Below are 20,912 nucleotides of genomic sequence, written 5' to 3' on the forward strand. Positions count from 1 at the left end.
CTATCAGAGTGGTGGTCTGAAGGCCCAAGGCTCTCTCTCTCTCCCCTTCCCTTCTGAGTTATCCTCCCCCTGGTGCTACTGTAGAAAACCACTCTGATGAGACAGGGGTCAATCTAAAATGGAGCCCTATTGCATGTGTAGGGCACTACTTCTATCCATAACCTCTTTGCAGGCTAACCCCTCACAGCTCTGGCTAAAAGTAGTGCACTACCTAGGGAATAGGGTGCTATTTAGGACACAGACAGACAGACAGACAGACAGACAGACAGACAGACAGACAGACAGTGTTCCTAGGTGGACAGTGGGGTCCGGGGCCGCTAAGTCAAAGCGCACTGACAAAACTAAACTCCTTCCTCTGAGCCAGAGCATGAGCCACAATCACAAGAGGTTTCCTCCTCTTCCTCCCTCACACTGGGGACTATTGAGTACGGTACGCACCTCTACCCCAAGACTACAAAGAACTACAAAGATGGAGGCAACATCGACCACACTGACCTCTTGGAAAATACCTGAGACAAAAATAATAACAGTGATGAAGTGAAACAATAGTGCCATCGGACCGATCCTCTCCTTTTTATTACTGCAGCTGGACAATAAGACAGTAACACAGTTCTGTTTAAAACAAAAAAGAAAACACAATAACATTTGCTGAAACGTTTACATGTGATGCTGGACTGGCCACTCTGTATGTGTATGTTTGTGTGCGCGCACCACTGCTGTGTCGCGTCGTGATGGAAACAAGGCCAGAGTAATACATACCCTCTATCTAGTTATTATAGGGAGTCCTTCCTTCCCTCCCTCGCTCTCTTTGTCTCTCTCGCTCACACTTGGCTTCGCTCTGTCCTCCTCGTCCCCCTTCATCTGTCATACCTGGGTCTCACTAGCTCTGTCCCTCCCCCAGTGATTTCTAAGGGTTTTTACAGAGAAAATATCAGTACTGCGTCTGACTTCTCCCCAATGATTTTTAAGTACACTATTTCACTTGAAAAAAAATAGCACAATATTTTAAACGTTAGCCCCTTTATTTTCTGAAACCTGAACTGTAGTCCTGCCTCTCGTAGACGAGACTGAGGAGGAGGATGTTGAAATGAAACCAGGACAGCCAGGCGTCCCCTTAGGCTTCATCACAATGCATTTGGCAGCCGAGACAAGACGTGATGTGACGTTTCCTCTCCATGCATGTCACCAAGCTCACTGCTTGACCTAGAAGCATAATATATGAAACCCTTTAGAAAAGGATTTAAAAAGCTTTGCTTTGGGGAGGAGAATAAAGAAGCAGCTTTATCTAGGCTATACACAATTAGAAAGAAACAAAAATGGTACCAATCATACCATTCCCAAACAAAATGGCGACTTCTCTGAATCCTAGAATACAGGATCACCATTTCCCTTATAATAAGGTGGTGGTACTGAAGCACCTTATCCTTCATTTGGACATAGATCTATTTTCATAAATAGATGCAGAAGAGATGGGGTTCTTTACCATACGAGGAGGTAATATATGCAATGTGCTTCCTTACAGCTGCACTAGTCAAGGAGGAAGAACTGACTCGTGGTCCTGAGTCTGACTTGCTTGCATACAGTATGTGTGAAATAGGTATGCTAACACTGTGCTGTTACAGGAACCAGAGACAGAGTTTAAAAAAATTAATTGTGACATCCAATTAGTAGTTAGAATCTTGCCCCATCGCTGCAACTCCCGTACAGGGAGAGGTGAAGGTCGAGAGCCATGCGTCCTCCGAAACACGACCCTGGCAAGCCGCACTGCTTCTTGACACACTGCTCGCTTAACCCCGAAGCCAGCCGCACCAATGTGTGGGAGGAAACACCGTGCAACTGGCAACCGAAGTCAGCTTGTAGACGCCCAACCCGTCACAAGGAGTCGCTAGAGCGCAATGGGACAAGGAAATCCCGGCCGGGCCAAACCCTCCCCTAACCCGGACAACGCTGGGCCAATTGTGTGCCGTCTCATGGGTCTCCCGGTCACGGCCGCCTGTAACACATCCTGGGATGGAACCCGGGGCTGTAGTGACGCCTCGAGCCCTGCGATGCAGTACCTTAGACCGCTGAGCCACGCGGGAGGCCCCAGAGAAAAAGTCCTACTACTTCAGAACATTGGACAGCACATTGCAGGTAGTTTCATCGGTCCTGAAACGAACTACTACTTAGGAAGCGGCACCTATAAAACTGGGTTTAGAAAAACTACTTCCATGTTATAGCAGTCATTTATCCTTTTAAAACGACGTTCTGAAAAGAACAACCAACCAGATATCAAATCAACCTTAATATCGCACCCTGAATAGTAAGGTTACTGATTTCATTTCTGCCATCCAATCAAAATGACCCATTGATTTAAGGGGAGGGGGGGAAAAAAGCATGAGGTAAAATCTAAAATAACCCAAGTAATTCAAAACAGCTTTTCTATTTTGTATCCCACCACCCCTGTACCCTACCTGAGTAAATATCAACTAATATGCTAATCTGTGTGATACTGGCGTTGTTTAAAGTATGTTTTTGTATGGTTCATTGTTTTTCTGAGGTTTGCCCCCCAAAAGGCTTCAAATAATAACAAAGAATTTGTAATATAGAAAATGACACTTGTTTGATGATGATGATGATGAGAGGTGTATGTTGAAGGGTCCAGTGTAATGTCTTACCCTATAATGGTAAGGCAACAAGGTAAGGTAACAAGGTAAGGCAACAAGGTGTAATTCCAGTAGATTTTCACTTCATAAAAAAGAAACTATTACACCAGAAAAAAACAGAGGTCTGTTCAAAAGCAGGCTGTGAGAAAACAGATATTCCCAACCGTGTACTTCATGTAAACTAGTGGCTTTTTGACGAGTGATGTCACCTTTGTCTTCAGTGCTCACACAACACTGTCTCTTGCTTATAGAACTAGATCAGACTTGAAATGGGGAAATCCCATTCTAGGATTTCTATTTCTATGGTCTCACTATTTAGAAATGGCTCACGTACAACAGCATTATCCGTCCCACTATACAACCAACCACTCAATCTCTCATTTAGGCAACGATCTCTCACTTACGCCATAGAGACCGTTGGAAAAGCAATGTCGTCTCAAATGTTCACTGTCAAGTACTGTATTAATACATTGACAACTCCCAATACACTGGATATTTAACTACTGAAATGGCTGACATCAAATGCACTCTATATTGAAATGGCTGACATCAAATACACTGGATACTCAGCTACTGAAAATAGCTGACATCTCAACTACTGAAATGACTACACACAGTTCAACCGTAGTAGCCCAACAGTAATATTTGACTACTTCAGTCACTGCTACTATTGTTGTCTTTTAGAGTTCAGTTGAATCTCAAGCCATCGCTGTGTCAAAAAAACAGTGGTTTATTTAACCACAGATACAGTTCATTGCAGACATTTGCACCTTAGTTTCTTTACAATTCACCTCAACGTTACAGAGAACAAGCTTTTGGACTTATGCAGACGAAACCTTGAGTTTAAAAAAAAAAAAAGCTCAGGTGGAGTGGTCATTTTTCTGTTAATACTGGAGTATACACTGCCAATTACCATAGTGGGGTCAACCATTTTCAATGTATGATACATTTAAAGAATCAAACTCACTGTTTAAGTCCCTGAAAAATTGTATTTTTATTTCTAATGGACCGGTATTATGACCTGTAAAGTATTTTTGTACAAATTTAATACTTTGGTAGCATGATATTTATCGTCTATGTATAACTTTGGGAATTCCTCCAGCTGTAAACCTTTGTATGGCCGAGAGAAGAGAAACAATAAAAAATGATTTACAGAGTGGGAAAAACACAACATGGCTGAGGTGATTTACAGAGTGGGAAAAACACAACATGGCTGAGGTGATTTACAGAGTGGAAAAAACACAACATGGCTGAGGTGATTTACAGAGTGGAAAAAACACAACATGGCTGAGGTGATTTACAGAGTGGAAAAAACACAACATGGCTGAGGTGATTTACAGAGTGGGAAAAACACAACATGGCTGAGGTGATTTACAGAGTGGGAAAAACACAACATGGCTGAGGTGATTTACAGAGTGGGAAAAACACAACATGGCTGAGGTGATTTACAGAGTGGAAAAAACACAACATGGCTGAGGTGATTTACAGAGTGGGGAAAACAACAACATGGCTGAGGTGATTTACAGAGTGGGAAAAACACAACATGGCTGAGGTGATTTACAGAGTGGGAAAAACACAACATGGCTGAGGTGATTTACAGAGTGGGAAAAACACATCATGGCTGAGGTGATTTACAGAGTGGGAAAAACACAACATGGCTGCGGTGATTTACAGAGTGGGAAAAAACACAACATGGCGATTTACAGAGTGGGAAAAAACAACATAGTTGAGGTGATTTTCTCCTGTCAATATCTCAGCCTCTCTCAATCTGCAACAAACTGATGAAATGATGACAATCTCATCTGAGGCACTTACCTTTGATCAATAAAATGATACAAGCCCATATGTATAGCAATTAAAACATGACTTTAAAATAAACAGATAATAATGCAGAGTTTACTCTCTAATGATGGCGCCGGAGGGGATTCCGACTGCAAGGCGCCACAGAGGGTAGTGTGTATGGCCTGGTACATCACTGGGACCAAGCTTCCTACCATCCAGGAACTCTATACCAGGCAGTGACAGAGGAAGGCCCTAAAAATTGTCAGACTCCAGCCACCCAAGTCATAGACTGTTCTCTCTGCTACCGCACGGGAAGCGGTACCAGAGCGCCAAGTCCAAAAGGCTCCTTAATAGCTTCCACCCCCAAGACATAAGAGTGCTGAACAGTTCATCAAATGGCCACCAGACTATTTACAATGACCCCCCCACTACTGCTACTCTCTTTTCATTATTATCTATGCAGTCACTTTACCCCTACCTACCTCAATTACCTCGACTTTCCCAACTCTTACTTTAATAAAACTGCATTGTTGGTTAAGGGCTTGTAAGAAAGCATTTCATGGTAATACCTGTTGTATTCCGTGCATATGACGTATAAAATATGATTCGATTTAAATATCCTGGTATCAATGCAGTAGTGGCCATCAATCATAAGATATCCTGGTATCAATGCAGTAGTGGCCATCAATCATAAGATATCCTGGTATCAATGCAGTAGTGGCCATCAATCATAAGATATCCTGGTATCAATGCAGTAGTGGCCATCAATCATAAGATATCCTGGTATCAATGCAGTAGTGGCCATCAATCATAAGATATCCTGGTCTCCTGGGTCAAGGAGAGAAGGTGTTCAGTCCTGATCGGAGGGTGGATCTTGGAAGAGCCGTTTGCCGTGAGTGGGCGTGCGGAGGGAGAGCTGCTGCAGGCTGGAACAGCCCAGCGGTGATTGGAACAGCTCCACCTACACAGATGACACGACAACAAGATGGAGTCAGAGAAAAGTGACAACTCTTCCCAACTAACTCTTAGAATAACCACTAAAACCCATCTACTAAAATAACCCCCTCCACTTCTACTAACCCTAACCCCCCTCCACTTCTACTAACCCTAACCCCCCTCCACTTCTACTAACCCTAACCCCCCCTCCTCCACACCTCAACCACTTCTACTAAAATAACCCCCCCTCCACTTCTACTAAAATAACCCCCCCTCCACTTCTACTAAAATAACCCCCCCTCCACTTCTACTAAAATAACCCCCCTCCACTTCTACTAAAATAACCCCCCTCCTCCACACCTCAACCACTTCTACTAAAATAACCCCCTCCACTTCTACTAACCCTAACCTCCCCTCCACTTCTACTAACCCTAACCCCCCTCCACTTCTACTAACCCTAACCCCCTCCACTTCTACTAACCCTAACCCCCCTCCACTTCTACTAACCCTAACCCCCCTCCACTTCTACTAACCCTAACCCCCCTCCACTTCTACTAACCCTAACCCCCTCCACTTCTACTAACCCTAACCCCCTCCTCCACACCTCAACCACTTCTACTAAAATAACCCCCTCCACTTCTACTAAAATAACCCCCCTCCACTTCTACTAAAATAACCCCCCCTCCTCCACACCTCAACCACTTCTACTAAAACTAACCCCCTCCTCCACTTCTACTAACACTAACCCCCCTCCTCCACACCTCAACCACTTCTACTAAAATAACCCCCCTCCACTTCTACTAACCCTAACCTCCCCTCCACTTCTACTAACCCTAACCCCCCTCCACTTCTACTAACCCTAACCCCCTCCACTTCTACTAACCCTAACCCCCCCTCCACTTCTACTAAAATAACCCCCCTCCACTTCTACTAAAATAACCACCCCTCCACTTCTACTAACCCTAACCCCCCTCCTCCACACCCCTCCACTTCTACTAAAATAACCCCCCCTCCACTTCTACTAACCCTAACCCCCCTCCTCCTCATCTCCTCTACTTCTACTACAATAACCCCCCCTCCTCATCTCAACCACTTCTACTAAAATAACCCCCCTCCTCCACTTTTACTAAAATAACCCCCCCTCCTCCACACCTCAACCACTTCTACTACAATAACCCCCTCCTCCTCCACACCTCAACCACTTCTACTAAAATAACCCCCCCTCCTCCACACCTCAACCACTTCTACTAAAATAACCCCCCCTCCTCCACACCTCAACCACTTCTACTACAATAACCCCCCTCCACTTCTACTAAAATAACCCCCCTCCTCCACACCTCAACCACTTCTATTAAAATAACCCCCCCTCCTCCACACCTCAACCACTTCTACTAAAATAACCCCCCCTCCTCCACCACTTCTATTAAAATACCCCCCTCCTCCACACCTCAACCACTTCTATTAAAATAACCCCCCCTCCTCCACACCTCAACCACTTCTACTAAAATAACCCCCCCTCCTCCACCACTTCTATTAAAATACCCCCCCTCCTCCACACCTCAACCACTTCTATTAAAATAACCCCCCCTCCTCCACACCTCAACCACTTCCATTAAAATAACCCCCACTTCCTCCACACCTCAACCACTTCTACTAAAATAACCGCCCTCCTCCACCACTTCTATTAAAATACCCCCCTCCTCCACACCTCAACCACTTCCATTAAAATAACCCCCACTTCCTCCACACCTCAACCACTTCTACTAAAATAACCCCCCTCCACCACTTCTATTAAAATAACCCCCTCCTCCACACCTCAACCACTTCTATTAAAATAACCCCCTCCACTTCTACTAACCCTAACCCCCCTCCACTTCTACTAAAATAACCCCCCTCCACTTCTACTAAAATAACCCCCCTCCACTTCTACTAAAATAACCCCCCTCCACTTCTACTAAAATAACCCCCCCTCCACTTCTACTAAAATAACCCCCCCTCCAGACCACAAATACTTGTTCAGACGTGCCCTAGTCATGTGTGAAAATGTACTGCTTCCACCACAAAAAGCACAACTGAAAATCTGCCTGACTAGACGCCAAGTCCTCTTTCTCTTACCTTGATCTGTTTAGAAGGAGTTACATTCTGTTCCCCACTGTCAGGAGCGAGTGTCCTCTTGGAAGGGGTGCCCACAACCCCAGACTGAGCAGCTAAATGTGAACCCTTCCCCATGTGTCCATCCCCTACAGCGCTGCTGCTAGCCTCCATTTTCATCCCCTCCTCCCCCTCACACGACCCAGGCTGCTCCTGGGAGGGGTCCTCAGCGCTGCTGTTCATAGGCGACCAGCTATATGCCTGACTGAAAGTGATGTCGTCCATTAGAGAGGTGTCTGTAGCATCTGCCTGAGGAGCTGTTGGAGGCTCATTTCTCCACAGCTGCCTGGGTAGGACTGACGTAGAGTGGGACTGGACACGATTGGCTTGAAGTGGGACTGCTAGGATGGGTGTAGAGAGGAGTCTGGGTGCTGCTATAGGGGTTTTGTAGGCGGTCCTTAGAGACCAGCTAGGTGTCTGTGAGGCCAGAGGAGTGGTCTGTGTAGGCCCGAAGCCTGGGGCTGCCCTGCGAGGTGTGCCCGGCTGGGGTTGGTTCTGGTCTGGTTGGTCCTGCCCCTCAGCCCCAGGCTGGACCAGCAGCTCTTTGACCAGGGTTCCCAGCCGGGTGTTACGTGGGATGATGCGTCTCTTGATGGCTGAGGCCATGCCCTCCTGCTTGGCTATGACATATACACGCTTCTGTCCCCGTGTCACAGCCGTGTACACGTGTTTCCACGTCTGGACGCTACCATTACCCAGCACGTACACAATCGTCTCGGTCTCCGACCCCTGAAGCACAGAGAAGGAAGGTACAGTACAACTGAAGACTCCATCAGAGAAAATGTCTAACTAGTTAGAATCTACTGAACTGCTTAGTTTAATCATTCTCTCATCAGTTTATGAATGGAGACAGAGAGAAAACACACACACACACACACACACACACACACACACACACACACACACACACACACACACACACACACACACACACACACACACACACACATACATACCTGGAAGGTGTGTATGGTCCTAGCCCAGGCATGTTGCAGTTTACATTCTCTCTGTAGCTCCCTAAAGGAAACAGACAGCATCCGTCCGTCACGATCATCCAGAGTCAAGTACCTCTGCTTCCTGCTCCGCTGTGAGCCCGCCTCCTCCTCTGTCACGTCCTGTCATAGGAGGAGACACAACCAAAGAGCACGGCTTAGCCAATTAGAATTGAGCAACTCCAGAATAGCCTAAAAACATGTAACTATTGGTTCAGTGAAAGGTCCTCTCATTTCTCACATGTTTAATAAAGAATATCTCTCCGTTACACAGGCGGTCTTTATTCTTCTCTTTGCTTTTCATTTTGTCACCACTTCCATTTCTCTGTGTGGCCCCGTTCCCTCTCCGACTCTCCTCTCCATCCAGCCCAGGAAGTCTCTGCTTGGTCCTGGCCATGTCAGCTACATAGCTGTTCTCCAAGTCCTCTTCTTCAGGAGACCCTTCCTTGTTCCTGTCTGTGACATAGCCGTTCTTTGTACAGCAGACTTTATCTCCCGGCTGGAAATCTAGTCGGTTCTTGTTGTTTCTGAGGTAAAAGATCAACATATCAAACCCAAATGATGAATCCATCTACAGCTAAGGAGACCAGCTGGGATTTCTAACAGAAACAAACAAGATCTAGGAATGGAGGTAAGTCTCCTCACATTGCACATTCTTCCTTTTTACAACAGCTCTATCTGGTGGTCCACTCATTACACAGAAGAGATATTGTTTCTACTGCTAACCGCGTCTCCCCTCCCTACAGCGGTAGAAACAGCATCTCTTCCTATAGCGGTAGAAACAGCATCTCTTCCTATAGCGGTAGAAACGGCATCTCTTCCTACAGCGGTAGAAACGGCATCTCTTCCTATAGCGGTAGAAACGGCATCTCTTCCTATAGCGGTAGAAACGGCATCTCTTCCTACAGCGGTAGAAACAGCATCTCTTCCTATAGCGGTAGAAACAGCATCTCTTCCTACAGCGGTAGAAACGGCATCTCTTCCTACAGCGGTAGAAACGGCATCTCTTCCTACAGCGGTAGAAACGGCATCTCTTCCTACAGCGGTAGAAACAGCATCTCTTCCTACAGCGGTAGAAACAGCATCTCTTCCTATAGCGGTAGAAACGGCATCTCTTCCTACAGCGGTAGAAACAGCATCTCTTCCTACAGCGGTAGAAACAGCATCTCTTCCTACAGCGGTAGAAACAGCATCTCTTCCTACAGCGGTAGAAACAGCATCTCTTCCTACAGCGGTAGAAACGGCATCTCTTCCTACAGCGGTAGAAACAGCATCTCTTCCTACAGCGGTAGAAACAGCATCTCTTCCTACAGCGGTAGAAACAGCATCTCTTCCTACAGCGGTAGAAACAGCATCTCTTCCTACAGCGGTAGAAACAGCATCTCTTCCTACAGCGGTAGAAACAGCATCTTACTTGGTGCAGTGGTTGCAGTAATGTTTGCAGCAAAGCTCATTGATCAAGGCACACTCCCTCCTGAAAAACAAAGAGGTACAGTTAAGATACAGGGCAAACAATAATATAGAGAACCCCTCTATATATCTGATCCCTCTACTGTCCTATAGTATCAATGGTATAGAGAACCTCTACATATCTGATCCCTCTACTGTCCTATAGTATCAATGGTACAGAGAACCCCTCTACTGTCCTATAGTATCAATGGTATAGAGAACCTCTACATATCTGATCCCTCTACTGTCCTATAGTATCAATGGTATAGAGAACCTCTACATATCTGATCCATCTACTGTCCTATAGTATCAATGGTATAGAGAACCTCTACATATCTGATCCATCTACTGTCCTATAGTATCAATGGTATAGAGAACCTCTACATATCTGATCCATCTACTGTCCTATAGTATCAATGGTATAGAGAACCTCTACATATCTGATCCATCTACTGTCCTATAGTATCAATGGTATAGAGAACCTCTACATATCTGATCCCTCTACTGTCCTATAGTATCAATGGTATAGAGAACCTCTACATATCTGATCCATCTACTGTCCTATAGTATCAATGGTATAGAGAACCTCTACATATCTGATCCATCTACTGTCCTATAGTATCAATGGTATAGAGAACCTCTACATATCTGATCCCTCTACTGTCCTATAGTATCAATGGTATAGAGAACCTCTACATATCTGATCCATCTACTGTCCTATAGTATCAATGGTATAGAGAACCTCTACATATCTGATCCCTCTACTGTCCTATAGTATCAATGGTATAGAGAACCTCTACATATCGGATCACTACTGTGTTATGCATGTCTTACTTTCTGAAGGCAATGAACTGTGACGTGGCATCATTCTTCAGTCCTGGAGCAGATTTCAATAATAGTTCGATAGCCATCTGGAGGTCTGAAAAACAACATCAAATTGTGTTGCATTATATTGTCACTTTTACGGGTTTTCAGCGCACAGCACCTGCAAGATGGAGTCCATGGTGTACTCACCATAGTCAGAGTCCTCGCTGGTGTTGGGCAGCAGGATGAGGATGAACCTCTTGTCTTCAGAGGGCATGGTGTAACTTCCATTCAGATCCAAGATGGCGTCGTAGTGGAGCGGCCTGAAAGTATGAGTCAACCCCATCTCTGCGATTCTGATTAAAAAAAGGACAGACGCAGGATTTCTCCTTTCTCATGGTCAGTCATGGCATCAGATGATAAAAACATTTGTCAAAAAACAATCTTACAGAATTTGCCATTTAAAAAAAGTATTTATTAAATATCTGAATTTGCAAAGTTATCTACATACGGAATTATTTTAATATTATCAGAGTCACTGTGGTATTTATATGTTTGTTGGAAAAGACAAAAACCAATGTCGTATTTACAGTCCGGCGTTGTTGACGATGAGTTGAGACTCAGCTCTGTGATTGGTCCTCATCTCGATGGCCCAGTGGGCTCGGCCCAGACTGTAGAACAGGTCATACAAGGTGTTTCCTGGCTCGATACTGGACAGCTGACGCACATCACCTAGACAAACAGTCAGTCAGACTGTAGACCAGGTCATACAAGGTGTTTCCTGGCTGGATACTGGGCAGCTGATGCACATCACGTAGACAAACAGTCAGTCGGACTATGGAACAGGCCATACTTCCTGACGGGCTGCCCCCAGGTGGTGAAGGTAGGAAACAACATTTCCACTTCGCTGACCCTCAACACTGGGGCCCCACAAGGGTGTGTTCTCAGCCCTCTCCTGTACTCCCTGTTCACCCACGACTGCGTGGCCATGCACGCCTCCAACTCAATCATAAAGTTTGCTGACGACACAACAGTAGTGGGTTTGATTACCAACAACGATGAGACAGCCTACAGGGAGGTGAGGGCACTCGGAGTGTGGTGTCAGGAAAATAACCTCTCGCACAAAGTCAACAAAACAAAGGAGATGATGGTGGACTTCAAGAAACAGAAGAGGGAGCACCCCCCTATCCACATTGAAGGGACAGTAGTGGAGAAGGTGGAGAGTTTTAAGTTCCTCGGCGTACACATCACGGACAAACTGAAATGGTCCACCCACATACACAGTGTGGTGAAGAAGGCACAACAGCGCCTCTTCAACCTCAGCAGGCTGAAGAAATGTGGCTTGTCATCTAGAATCCTGACAAACTTTTACATGATGCACAATAGAGAGCATCCTGTCGGGCTGTATCATAGCCTGGTATGGCAACTGCACCGTCCTCAGCCAGAAGCTCTCCAGAGGGTGGTGCGGTCTGCACAACGCATCACCGGGGTCAAACTACCTGCCCTCCATGACACCTACACCACCCGATGTTACAGGAAGGCCAAAAGATAATCAAGGACAACAACCACCCGAGCCACTGCCTGTTCACCCAGCTACCATCCAGAAGGTGAGGTCAGTACAGGTGCATCAAAGCTGGGACCGAGAGACTGAAAAACAGCTTCTATCTCAAGGCCATCAGACTGCTAAACAGCCATCAATAACTCAGAGAGGCTGCTGCCTACATAGAGACTCACTAGTCACTTTAAACAATGCCACTTTAATAATGTTTACATATCTTACATTACTCATCTCATATGTACAGTTGAAGTCGGAAGTTTACATACACCTTAGTCAAATACATTTAAACTCAGTTTTTCACAATTCCTGACATTTAATCCTAGTAAAAATTCCCTGTCTTAGGTCAGTTAGGATCAACACTTCATTTTAAGAATGTGAAAATGTGAGAATAATAGTAGAGAGAATGATTTATTTCAGCTTTTATTTATTTCATCACATTCCCAGTGGGTCAGAAGTTTACATATACTAATTGAGTGTTTGGTAGCATTGCCTGTAAAATTGTTTAACTTGGGTCAAACGTTTCAGGTAGCCTGCCACAAGCTTCCCACAATAAGTTGGGTGAATTTTCGCCCATTCCTCCTGACAGAGCTGGTGTAACTGAGTCAGGTTTGTAGGCCTATTTGTTCACACGCTTTTTCAGTTCTGCCGACATATTTTCTATGGGATTGATGTCAAGGCTTTTTGATGGTCACTCCAATACCTTGACTTTGTGGTCCTTAAGCCATTTTGCCACAACTTTGGAAGTATGCTTGGGGTCATTGTCCATTTGGAAGACCCATTTGTGACCAAGCTTTAACTTCCTGATGGATGTCTTGAGATGTTGCTTCAATATAGCCACATCATTTTCCCTCCTCATGATGCCATCAATTTTGTGAAGTGCACCAGTCCCTCCTGCAGCAAAGCACCCCCACAACATGACGCTGCCACCCCCATGCGTCACGTTGGGCTGGTGTTCTTCGGCTTGCAAGCCTCCCCTTTTTCCTCCAAACATAACAATGGTCATTATGGCCAAACAGTTCTATTTTTGTTCCATCAGACCAGAGGACATTTCTCCAAAAAGTACGATCTTTGTCCCCATGTGCAGTTGCAAACCGTAGTCTGGCTTTTTTATGGCGGTTTTGGAGCAGTGGCTTCTTCCTTGCTGATCGGCCTTTCAGGTTATGTCGATATAGGACTCATTTTACTATGGATATAGATACTTTGTACCTGTTTCCTCCAGCATCTTCACAAGGTCCTTTGCTGTTGTTCTGGGATTGATTTGCACTTTTCGCACCAAAGTACGTTAATCTCTAGGAGACAGAACACGTCTCCTTCCTGAGCGGTATGACGGCTGGGTGGTCCTGTGGTGTTTATACTTGCATACTATTGTTTGTACAGATGAACGTGGTACCTTCAGGTGTTTGGAAATTGCTCCCAAGGATGAATCAGACTTGTGGAGGTATACAAGTGGAGGTCTTGGCTGATTTCTTTTGATTTCCCCATGATGTCAAGCAAAGAGGCACTGAGTTTGAAGGTAGGCCTTGAAGTACATCCACAGGTACACCTCCAATTGACTCAAATTATCAGAATCTTCTACAGCCAAGACATCCTTTTCTGGATTTTTCCAAGCTGTTTAATTAAAGGCACAGTCAACTTAGTGTAGGTAAACTTCTGACCCACTGGAATTGTGATACAGTGAATTATAAGTGAAATAATCTGCCTGTAAACAATTGTTGGAAAAATTACTTGTGTCATGCACAAAGTAGATGTCCTTACCGACTTGCCAAAACTATAGTTTGTTAACAATAAATGTGTGAAGTGGTTGAAAAACAAGTTTTAAATGACTCCAACCTAGTGTATGTAAACTTCAACTGTATATACTGTATCTTATACCATCCATTGCATCTCGTCTACGCTCCTCAGTCATCGCTCATCCATATATGTACATATTGTTATCCCATCCCTACAAAAGGTAGTTATATTAGGTTGTTGTTGGGGAATTGTTAGATTACATGTTGATATTACTGCACTGTCGGAACTAGAAGCACAAGCATTTCGCTACACTCGCATTAACATCTGCTAACCATGTGTATGTGACCAATACAATTTGATTTGATTTATTTGACAAGGAGTTGGCTGGCTGGATAGTGGTCAACATCCCCTAGACAAACTCAGTCAGCCAGTAAGTCCTAAACCTTAAGTCCTAGCAGGATAGGGTTATAAAGCAGTGCTGTCTAATGTCATTCAGATAATGAGGAGTTTATTGGGATACAAGGTGATTTGTAGATCAGGGATTCTGAGCAGTCTAGTGGACCACATAGTGTTTCCCTTGAAAAAGGACAGGAAGTCCATTGTATAGGACAGGAAGTCTTATCCTTACCTAACTCTGTTCCACCTTCACCCCCCCCAAGTGTTGGCATCACATTTTACATGTGAAACATGTATAGCTTAAACCTGAACTTAAAAGCCAACATACCCAAGATGACAAACTTCCTGAGCTGTGCGTGTTTGGTGAGCATGGTGAGGACGGAGTGGAGGAGCCGAACACACACCAGACTGCCCTCGTCCACCACCAACACACGCACACACGCAAACTTCCACTCCTCAGGAGCCCCGTTGGGGTCCCTCTTGGCCTGCATGAAACTCCACAGCACCTGACAGAGAGGGGTGAACAGGAGAGAGAGGTTACAGGAGGGAGGCGTGAACAGGAGGGAGGGGTGAACAGGAGGGAGGGGTGAACAGGAGGGAGGGGTGAACAGGAGGGAGGGGTGAACAGGAGGGAGGGGTGAACAGGAGGGAGGGGTGAACAGGAGGGAGGGGTGAACAGGAGGGAGGGGTGAACAGGAGGGAGGGGTGAACAGGAGGGAGGGGTGAACAGGAGGGAGGGGTGAACAGGAGGGAGAGTGAACAGGAAGGAGGGGTGAACAGGAGGGAGGGGTGAACAGGAAGGAGGGGTTAGATATCTGTGACCTCTGGAAGTGACACTGTGTACAACACATGGACCTGACTACTGATGTTCAACTGGTTCATTTAGAACAATATGGCCGCTGGCGGTGAATATGGCCGCTGGCGGTGAACAAGTGGTAAACTTGACCTACAAGTTAAACAAATAATCCTTTGTAAATCATTTAAGTGATAAAACATTTCAGCTGTTTATTTTGGTCTCACCGATACCTTTCTATTACAGAGACAAAGCCTACATGGACAGAGCATGTAACTTCTAGCTTTACCCAGGCTAATGTTTACCATTCAGAAACCTGTTCTGTACCTGGCTAACAGAACATAGTCAGAACCATTCTAGAAGTCATCCTAAGAGCAGAACTGTCTCCTGTACCAACCTGATGCAGGGTGTAGGCCTTGAGGCAGGTCCTCTTGGTGAGCAGAGACGCAGCTCTCCCTGTGGGCGCTGTCAGTAACACCTCGTCCTCTCCCTGTAAAACCCACAACGACTTCTTCCTCTCGTCCTTTACCTCCCCCTCTAACTGAGAGAGGAGACTGGGCGACAGGGCTTCTTCCTCCCACGCCTCGGACCCCAAGGAGTCATTCTCAAAGTCCCAGCATACCTTCCTGACCTCCTCCTCTGGGCTCTGCTGCAAGGCTGCCTTGAACAGCAGACTCACCACCGTGGTCTTCCCACAGCCCCCCTTACCGCTGATCACCGTCACCGGATTGGAACAGATCATCTCCGCTGCACGTATCTGATCTGGGTCTAAATCTACTGGAGGGCCCTGATCTGTAGGGGCTGGTTCTGCGTCAGAGTCCACTTCACCTCCACCTCCACCTTGACCCTCCCTACTCCCTCCATCCCCTCCCTTCTTCCTCAGCCTCTCCAGTGCTGAAGCAGTCAGCACCTCGTTGACATCCAGAGGTATAACCCAGCGCTCTCCCTGCATCAGACAGCGAAGACACTCAGCTATCCCAGTCTCATAAGAATGCAGGTTCTGCAGCGCCACCTTCTGGCGATCCCGTACCACTACACCCAGCTCTTTGAGGAAGTGGACTGCGTCCCACACCTGAATGAAAGAACGAACGAACGAATTAACTAAATTTGAAATTTACAAAAATACATATGGAGCTGCTTCAGCAAGCGAACCAACAGACAATACATAAACCACAAAGAGGACAGACGTATTTGTGTTGTGTTCCTCGTACCTCCATCTCCACCACGGAGTTACATCCTCTCCTGACCTCGTCACACAGGGTGGGGAGCTCCGTGTAGGTACTGCCCGTCCTGTAGCAGTGGGTCTTCAGAGAGTCGTAGACTCGCAGGGCATTACGCTGCTTCAGAGGGATCTCTTGGAACAGTTTACACTCATGGAAGGATCTCAGCTGAGCCTCGCAATGGACCACCTTCAACTCCTTGTATATAACCTAGAGAGAGGGGGAGTAGGGGAGGGGGAGGAGGAAGAGAGAGGAAAAGTGAGAAGCGATTACTCAAGATAAACTAAAATAAGAAAATAATTGATTATGTCTGATCAAAGCGTTCATAGCAGATTAGAGGGGTGCTCTGTGATAGTTCACTGCTGGATTGGTCTGATCAAAGCGTTCATGGCAGATTAGAGGGGTGCTCTGTGATAGGTCACTGCTGGATTGGTCTGATCAAAGTCTACAGAAACTGTTGAGACAGTATGTTAACCAACCACAGTCCCCGACCAGCCAGGAGATTACACTTACATAGTTAAAGCCCAGCTTCCACACATCAGTCTTGATAATCTCCTCTATTTTGGCCAGCAAACTGAGATCCTCCTCTTCCTCCTCCTCTTCATCTATCTGTGTGACATGTGTAGCACCCTGTGCAGCAGGATGTTTCTGGCTTTTCTTTCCCTGGCCCAGTAGCTCAGTGAAGCGCCCTGGCAGTAGGGTAGGCAGGTATCTCATCACATTGGGGTACAGAGAGGCAGCTGTCACGTGCATCCCTGCAACTGACAGACATACCGCTGACATGAGCTGTGTTGGAATACCCATACTAACATACTGTATGTTAGTATACTGTAAACCAACGGTAACATTTCAGTTCAGCGTACTAGAGCTTCACCCATCTACCGGAAGTTGATGCTGTTGCTATGCAACCTATTGCTAGCTTGTTAGTGTAACAGATTACTAGCTAGACTTCGGGTGTGTTTGTAACTTCAATCTGGAGTGCCAGAGTGCGCTCTGGGCGTTTGTAAATTCAGGGCGGTGTCAGATTCAACGGGTGTTGAGCATTGGTAACTAACTGTGCTGCTGACAACAATTGAAATAGTTTTTTTTTTGCCGACGTTGACCGACACCGGCCATATTCAACGGGTGTTGAGCGTTTGGTAACTAACTGTGCTGCTGTGCCGACGTTGACCGACACCGGCCATATTCAAAGGGTGTTGAGCGTTTGGTAACTAACTGTGCTGCTGTGCCGACGTTGACCGACACCGGCCATATTCAAAGGGTGTTGAGCGTTTGGTAACTAACTGTGCTGCTTGCCGACGTTGACCGACACCGGCCATATTCAACGGGTGTTGAGCGTTTGGTAACTAACTGTGCTGCTGTGCCGACGTTGACCGACACCGGCCATATTCAACGGGTGTTGAGCGTTTGGTAACTAACTGTGCTGCTGTGCCGACGTTGACCGACACCGGCCATATTCAACGGGTGTTGAGCGTTTGGTAACTAACTGTGTTGCTGTGCCGACGTTGACCGACACCGGCCATATTCAACGGGTGTTGAGCGTTTGTTAATTCATCAGATATTTAGCAAATTTACAAACGCACCCTATGACTAATAAGCATACTACATACCCAATTTGCATCACAAATAGTATGGTTAGTATGGTATAGTATGGTATAGTATGGTATAATATAGTATGGTATAGTATATGTATAGTATGGTTAATATAGTTAAAATGGTATAGTATTTTTATTTTATTTTTTTATTTCACCTTTATTTAACCAGGTAGGCAAGTTGAGAACAAGTTCTCATTTACAATTGCGACCTGGTCAAGATAAAGCAAAGCAGTTCGACAACATACAACAACACAGAGTTACACATGGAATAAAACAAACATACAGTAGAAAAATAAGTCTATATACAATGTGAGCAAATGAGGTGAGATAAGGGAGGTAAAGGCAAAAAAGGCCATGGTGGCAGAGTAAATACAAGTAAAACACTGGAATGGTAGATTTGTAGTAGAAGAAAGTGCAAAGTAGAAATAATGGGGTGTAAAGGAGCAAAATAAATAAATACAGTAGGGGAAGAGGTAGTTGTTTGGGCTAAATTATAGATGGGCTATGTACAGGTGCAGTGATCTGTGAGCTGCTCTGACAGCTGGTGCTTAAAGCTAGTGAGGGAGATAAGTGTTTCCAGTTTCAGAGATTTTTGTAGTTCGTTCCAGTCATTGGCAGCAGAGAACTGGAAGGAGAGACGACCAAAGGAGGAATTGGCTTTGGGGGTGACCAGAGAGATATACCTGCTAGTATGGGTTAGTATGGTATGGTATGGTTAATATAGTATGGTATAGTATGGTTAGAATGGTTAATATAGTATGGTATAGTATGGTTAGAATGGTTAGTATAGTATGGTTAGAATGGTTAATATAGTATGGTATAGTATAGTATGGTTAGAATGGTTAATATAGTATGGTTAGAATGCTTAGTATGGTTAGTATAGTATGGTTAGAATGGTTAATATAGTATGGTATAGTATGGTTAGAATGGTTAATATAGTATGGTATAGTATGGTTAGAATGGTTAATATAGTATGGTATAGTATGGTTAATATAGTATGGTTAGAATGGTTAATATAGTATGGTATAGTATGGTTAGAATGGTTAATATAGTATGGTATAGTATGGTTAATATGGTTAATATAGTATGGTATAGTATGGTTAGAATGGTTAGTATGGTTAATATGGTTAATATAGTATGGTTAGTATGGTATAGTATAGTATGGTATAGTTAGTATGAGTATTCGAACACAGCTATGGTCTTTACTCACAGCACTTCATATTACCAAAACACTATAGATCAGGGTCAAGATGCATCTCTCCCTCACGTCCACCTACCTGAAACAGAGACCAAGGCTTTAATCTGCTGTGCCAATGCTCTGTGCTGCTCTCCTTCCTCAAACTCAGCCAGAACTTCCAGCAGGTTAGCCAACTCCACCTTCCTTCCCATCGGCAGCCAAGCAAAGAACGGGGTGACAAACTGTCCATCCACGCCACAGGCTGTGAGGAACAGAGACAGGATGGAGCGACCCTGGTCTCCCTGGAGGTCTGAGCGAAGGCGGTAGGCAGGGTAGCCCCGCAGCACCAGCTTGCCCCTGGCTGCGCGGGCTGAGCAGGTAGCCTCCCACCATGGGTCCTTCAGACTGAACCGGCCCATTACTCTGCATCTCTTACCAGACACACTGTCCAGGAAATCAACTAGAATGGACGTGGGATAGAAAATGAAACAATTACACAACATAGTTAGTTATTTAGCTGACTAACGTTATCTAGCTAGATCATCAGCATGCATTCATCGTGGTGGATTGTATGGTAGTGTTTTGTGGGGGGTGGGTATCATTTGTGGGAACGGTCCAACAGGAATCTGTTCCAAAAAGTTGGTAAAGTACAAGGATGCCAACAAACAACACATACAAAGTAGTATGATCAATTCACCTAGTTGACTAGCTGCCGAATAGGCATCAACTCACCACGTAGTTTATTCTTAATGTTTGTCCATAGGCTACCAGAGAGGACAGACACTTTTCAGAATAAACATGGTGAGTGGAAAACCTTAATGAAACAGCCCACCCTCTACCCGGTATCTTATTCTGCCGCTATACAACTTTGTATACGTTGTTTGTTGGAAACCTTGTTATTTACGAAGTTTTTGTAACAGATGCCTGTTGGAATGTTCCACACATGATACCCACCCTTTTGTGGCTGTATTAGTGTACTAACAAGAGATAAACCAGATTAAACAAACGATATAATTACAGTAGGAGACATTATAATCAATACAAGCTCGGTCGATAAGAGTGACACTGTTGCAGTCCCTAACGCTGAATGATTGGTAACTTGTTAGCTAGATAAATAGAGCTCATTTGTTGCAAGTGACAACCGCAGTAGCTAGTTAGGCTAACTTATACATGTGAATTTATCAAAGCTATGATGATCTGTCAACGACCACTCACCTTCGTTTCGGCCCGGTATGGAGGAATTAAACATGTGTCCTCCAGAGCTAACGCTGTCCATCTCTTTCATATCCAGAAACTCCGGCTGTGCCTCTTCCTCCTCCTCATCATCATCTTCCCAATCAGAATCGTCATTTTCCGCCTTTTTAACCTTCTTTTCGGGTAAAATGTAACCTATTATGATTCTGTCACCAAGAGGACACCCCAACTGAGACATTTCTGTTTTGTTTTGCTTATTTCGCGCGGTAATTTCATATGCCAGCTGATATACAAATAGGAAGTGGAAAAGCGGAAGTGCTTTATATTTTTTTCCGAGACAAGCTAAAAACTAGCGGGTAAGCGCCACCGACCGGCCTGGGGGGGTAAGGTGCAGCTTGATGAGTCTCATTCCTGTGCTTACCATTAGGCTTACCAGATACTACACCATCTTATTGTAAGTCATGAATGCAGTTATAGTTGTGTATTACA

At 45.2% G+C, this 20,912-nt stretch overlaps 1 protein-coding gene across 3 annotated transcripts; it reads right to left on the minus strand.

Annotated features, from left to right (window-relative positions):
* Window positions 1–549: 549 nt before the first annotated feature.
* LOC106598231 (DNA helicase B) lies at window positions 550–20,727 on the minus strand. 3 transcript variants are annotated; one of them, XM_045700205.1, is made up of 15 exons: window positions 20,445–20,727; window positions 19,330–19,689; window positions 16,971–17,218; window positions 16,449–16,667; window positions 15,635–16,309; window positions 14,773–14,950; window positions 11,350–11,491; window positions 10,970–11,115; window positions 10,790–10,874; window positions 9,921–9,980; window positions 8,748–9,033; window positions 8,471–8,629; window positions 7,479–8,243; window positions 5,248–5,388; window positions 550–5,207 (listed from the first exon to the last, which is right to left on the minus strand). In XM_045700205.1, the coding sequence occupies exons 1-14, from the start codon at window positions 20,659–20,661 to the stop codon at window positions 5,278–5,280; spliced, it is 3,651 nt and encodes a 1,216-aa protein (XP_045556161.1). In that variant the 5' UTR covers window positions 20,662–20,727; the 3' UTR covers window positions 550–5,207; window positions 5,248–5,277. The 3 variants fall into 3 exon arrangements, with proteins under 3 accessions (XP_045556161.1, XP_045556162.1, XP_045556160.1); XM_045700206.1 differs by having other exon boundaries at window positions 550–5,388; window positions 16,971–17,212; XM_045700204.1 differs by having other exon boundaries at window positions 550–5,388.
* Window positions 20,728–20,912: the final 185 nt, after the last annotated feature.

The sequence above is a fragment of the Salmo salar genome, chromosome ssa17, assembly GCF_905237065.1.
Source record: "Salmo salar chromosome ssa17, Ssal_v3.1, whole genome shotgun sequence".
Lineage (NCBI taxonomy): Eukaryota > Metazoa > Chordata > Actinopteri > Salmoniformes > Salmonidae > Salmo > Salmo salar.

Excerpts from the sequence above, each read along its gene's own strand:
- LOC106598231 (XM_045700205.1), bottom strand. The coding sequence starts at position 20,661 with ATGTCTCAGTTGGGGTGTCCTCTTGGTGACAGAATCATAATAGGTTAC. Across the intron at positions 17,219-19,329 it reads AGCCTTGGTCTCTGTTTCAG|TTGCAGGGATGCACGTGACA; the intron begins GTAGGTGGACGT and ends TATGTCTGTCAG. Across the intron at positions 16,668-16,970 it reads GGAAGCTGGGCTTTAACTAT|GTTATATACAAGGAGTTGAA; the intron begins GTAAGTGTAATC and ends CCCTCTCTCTAG.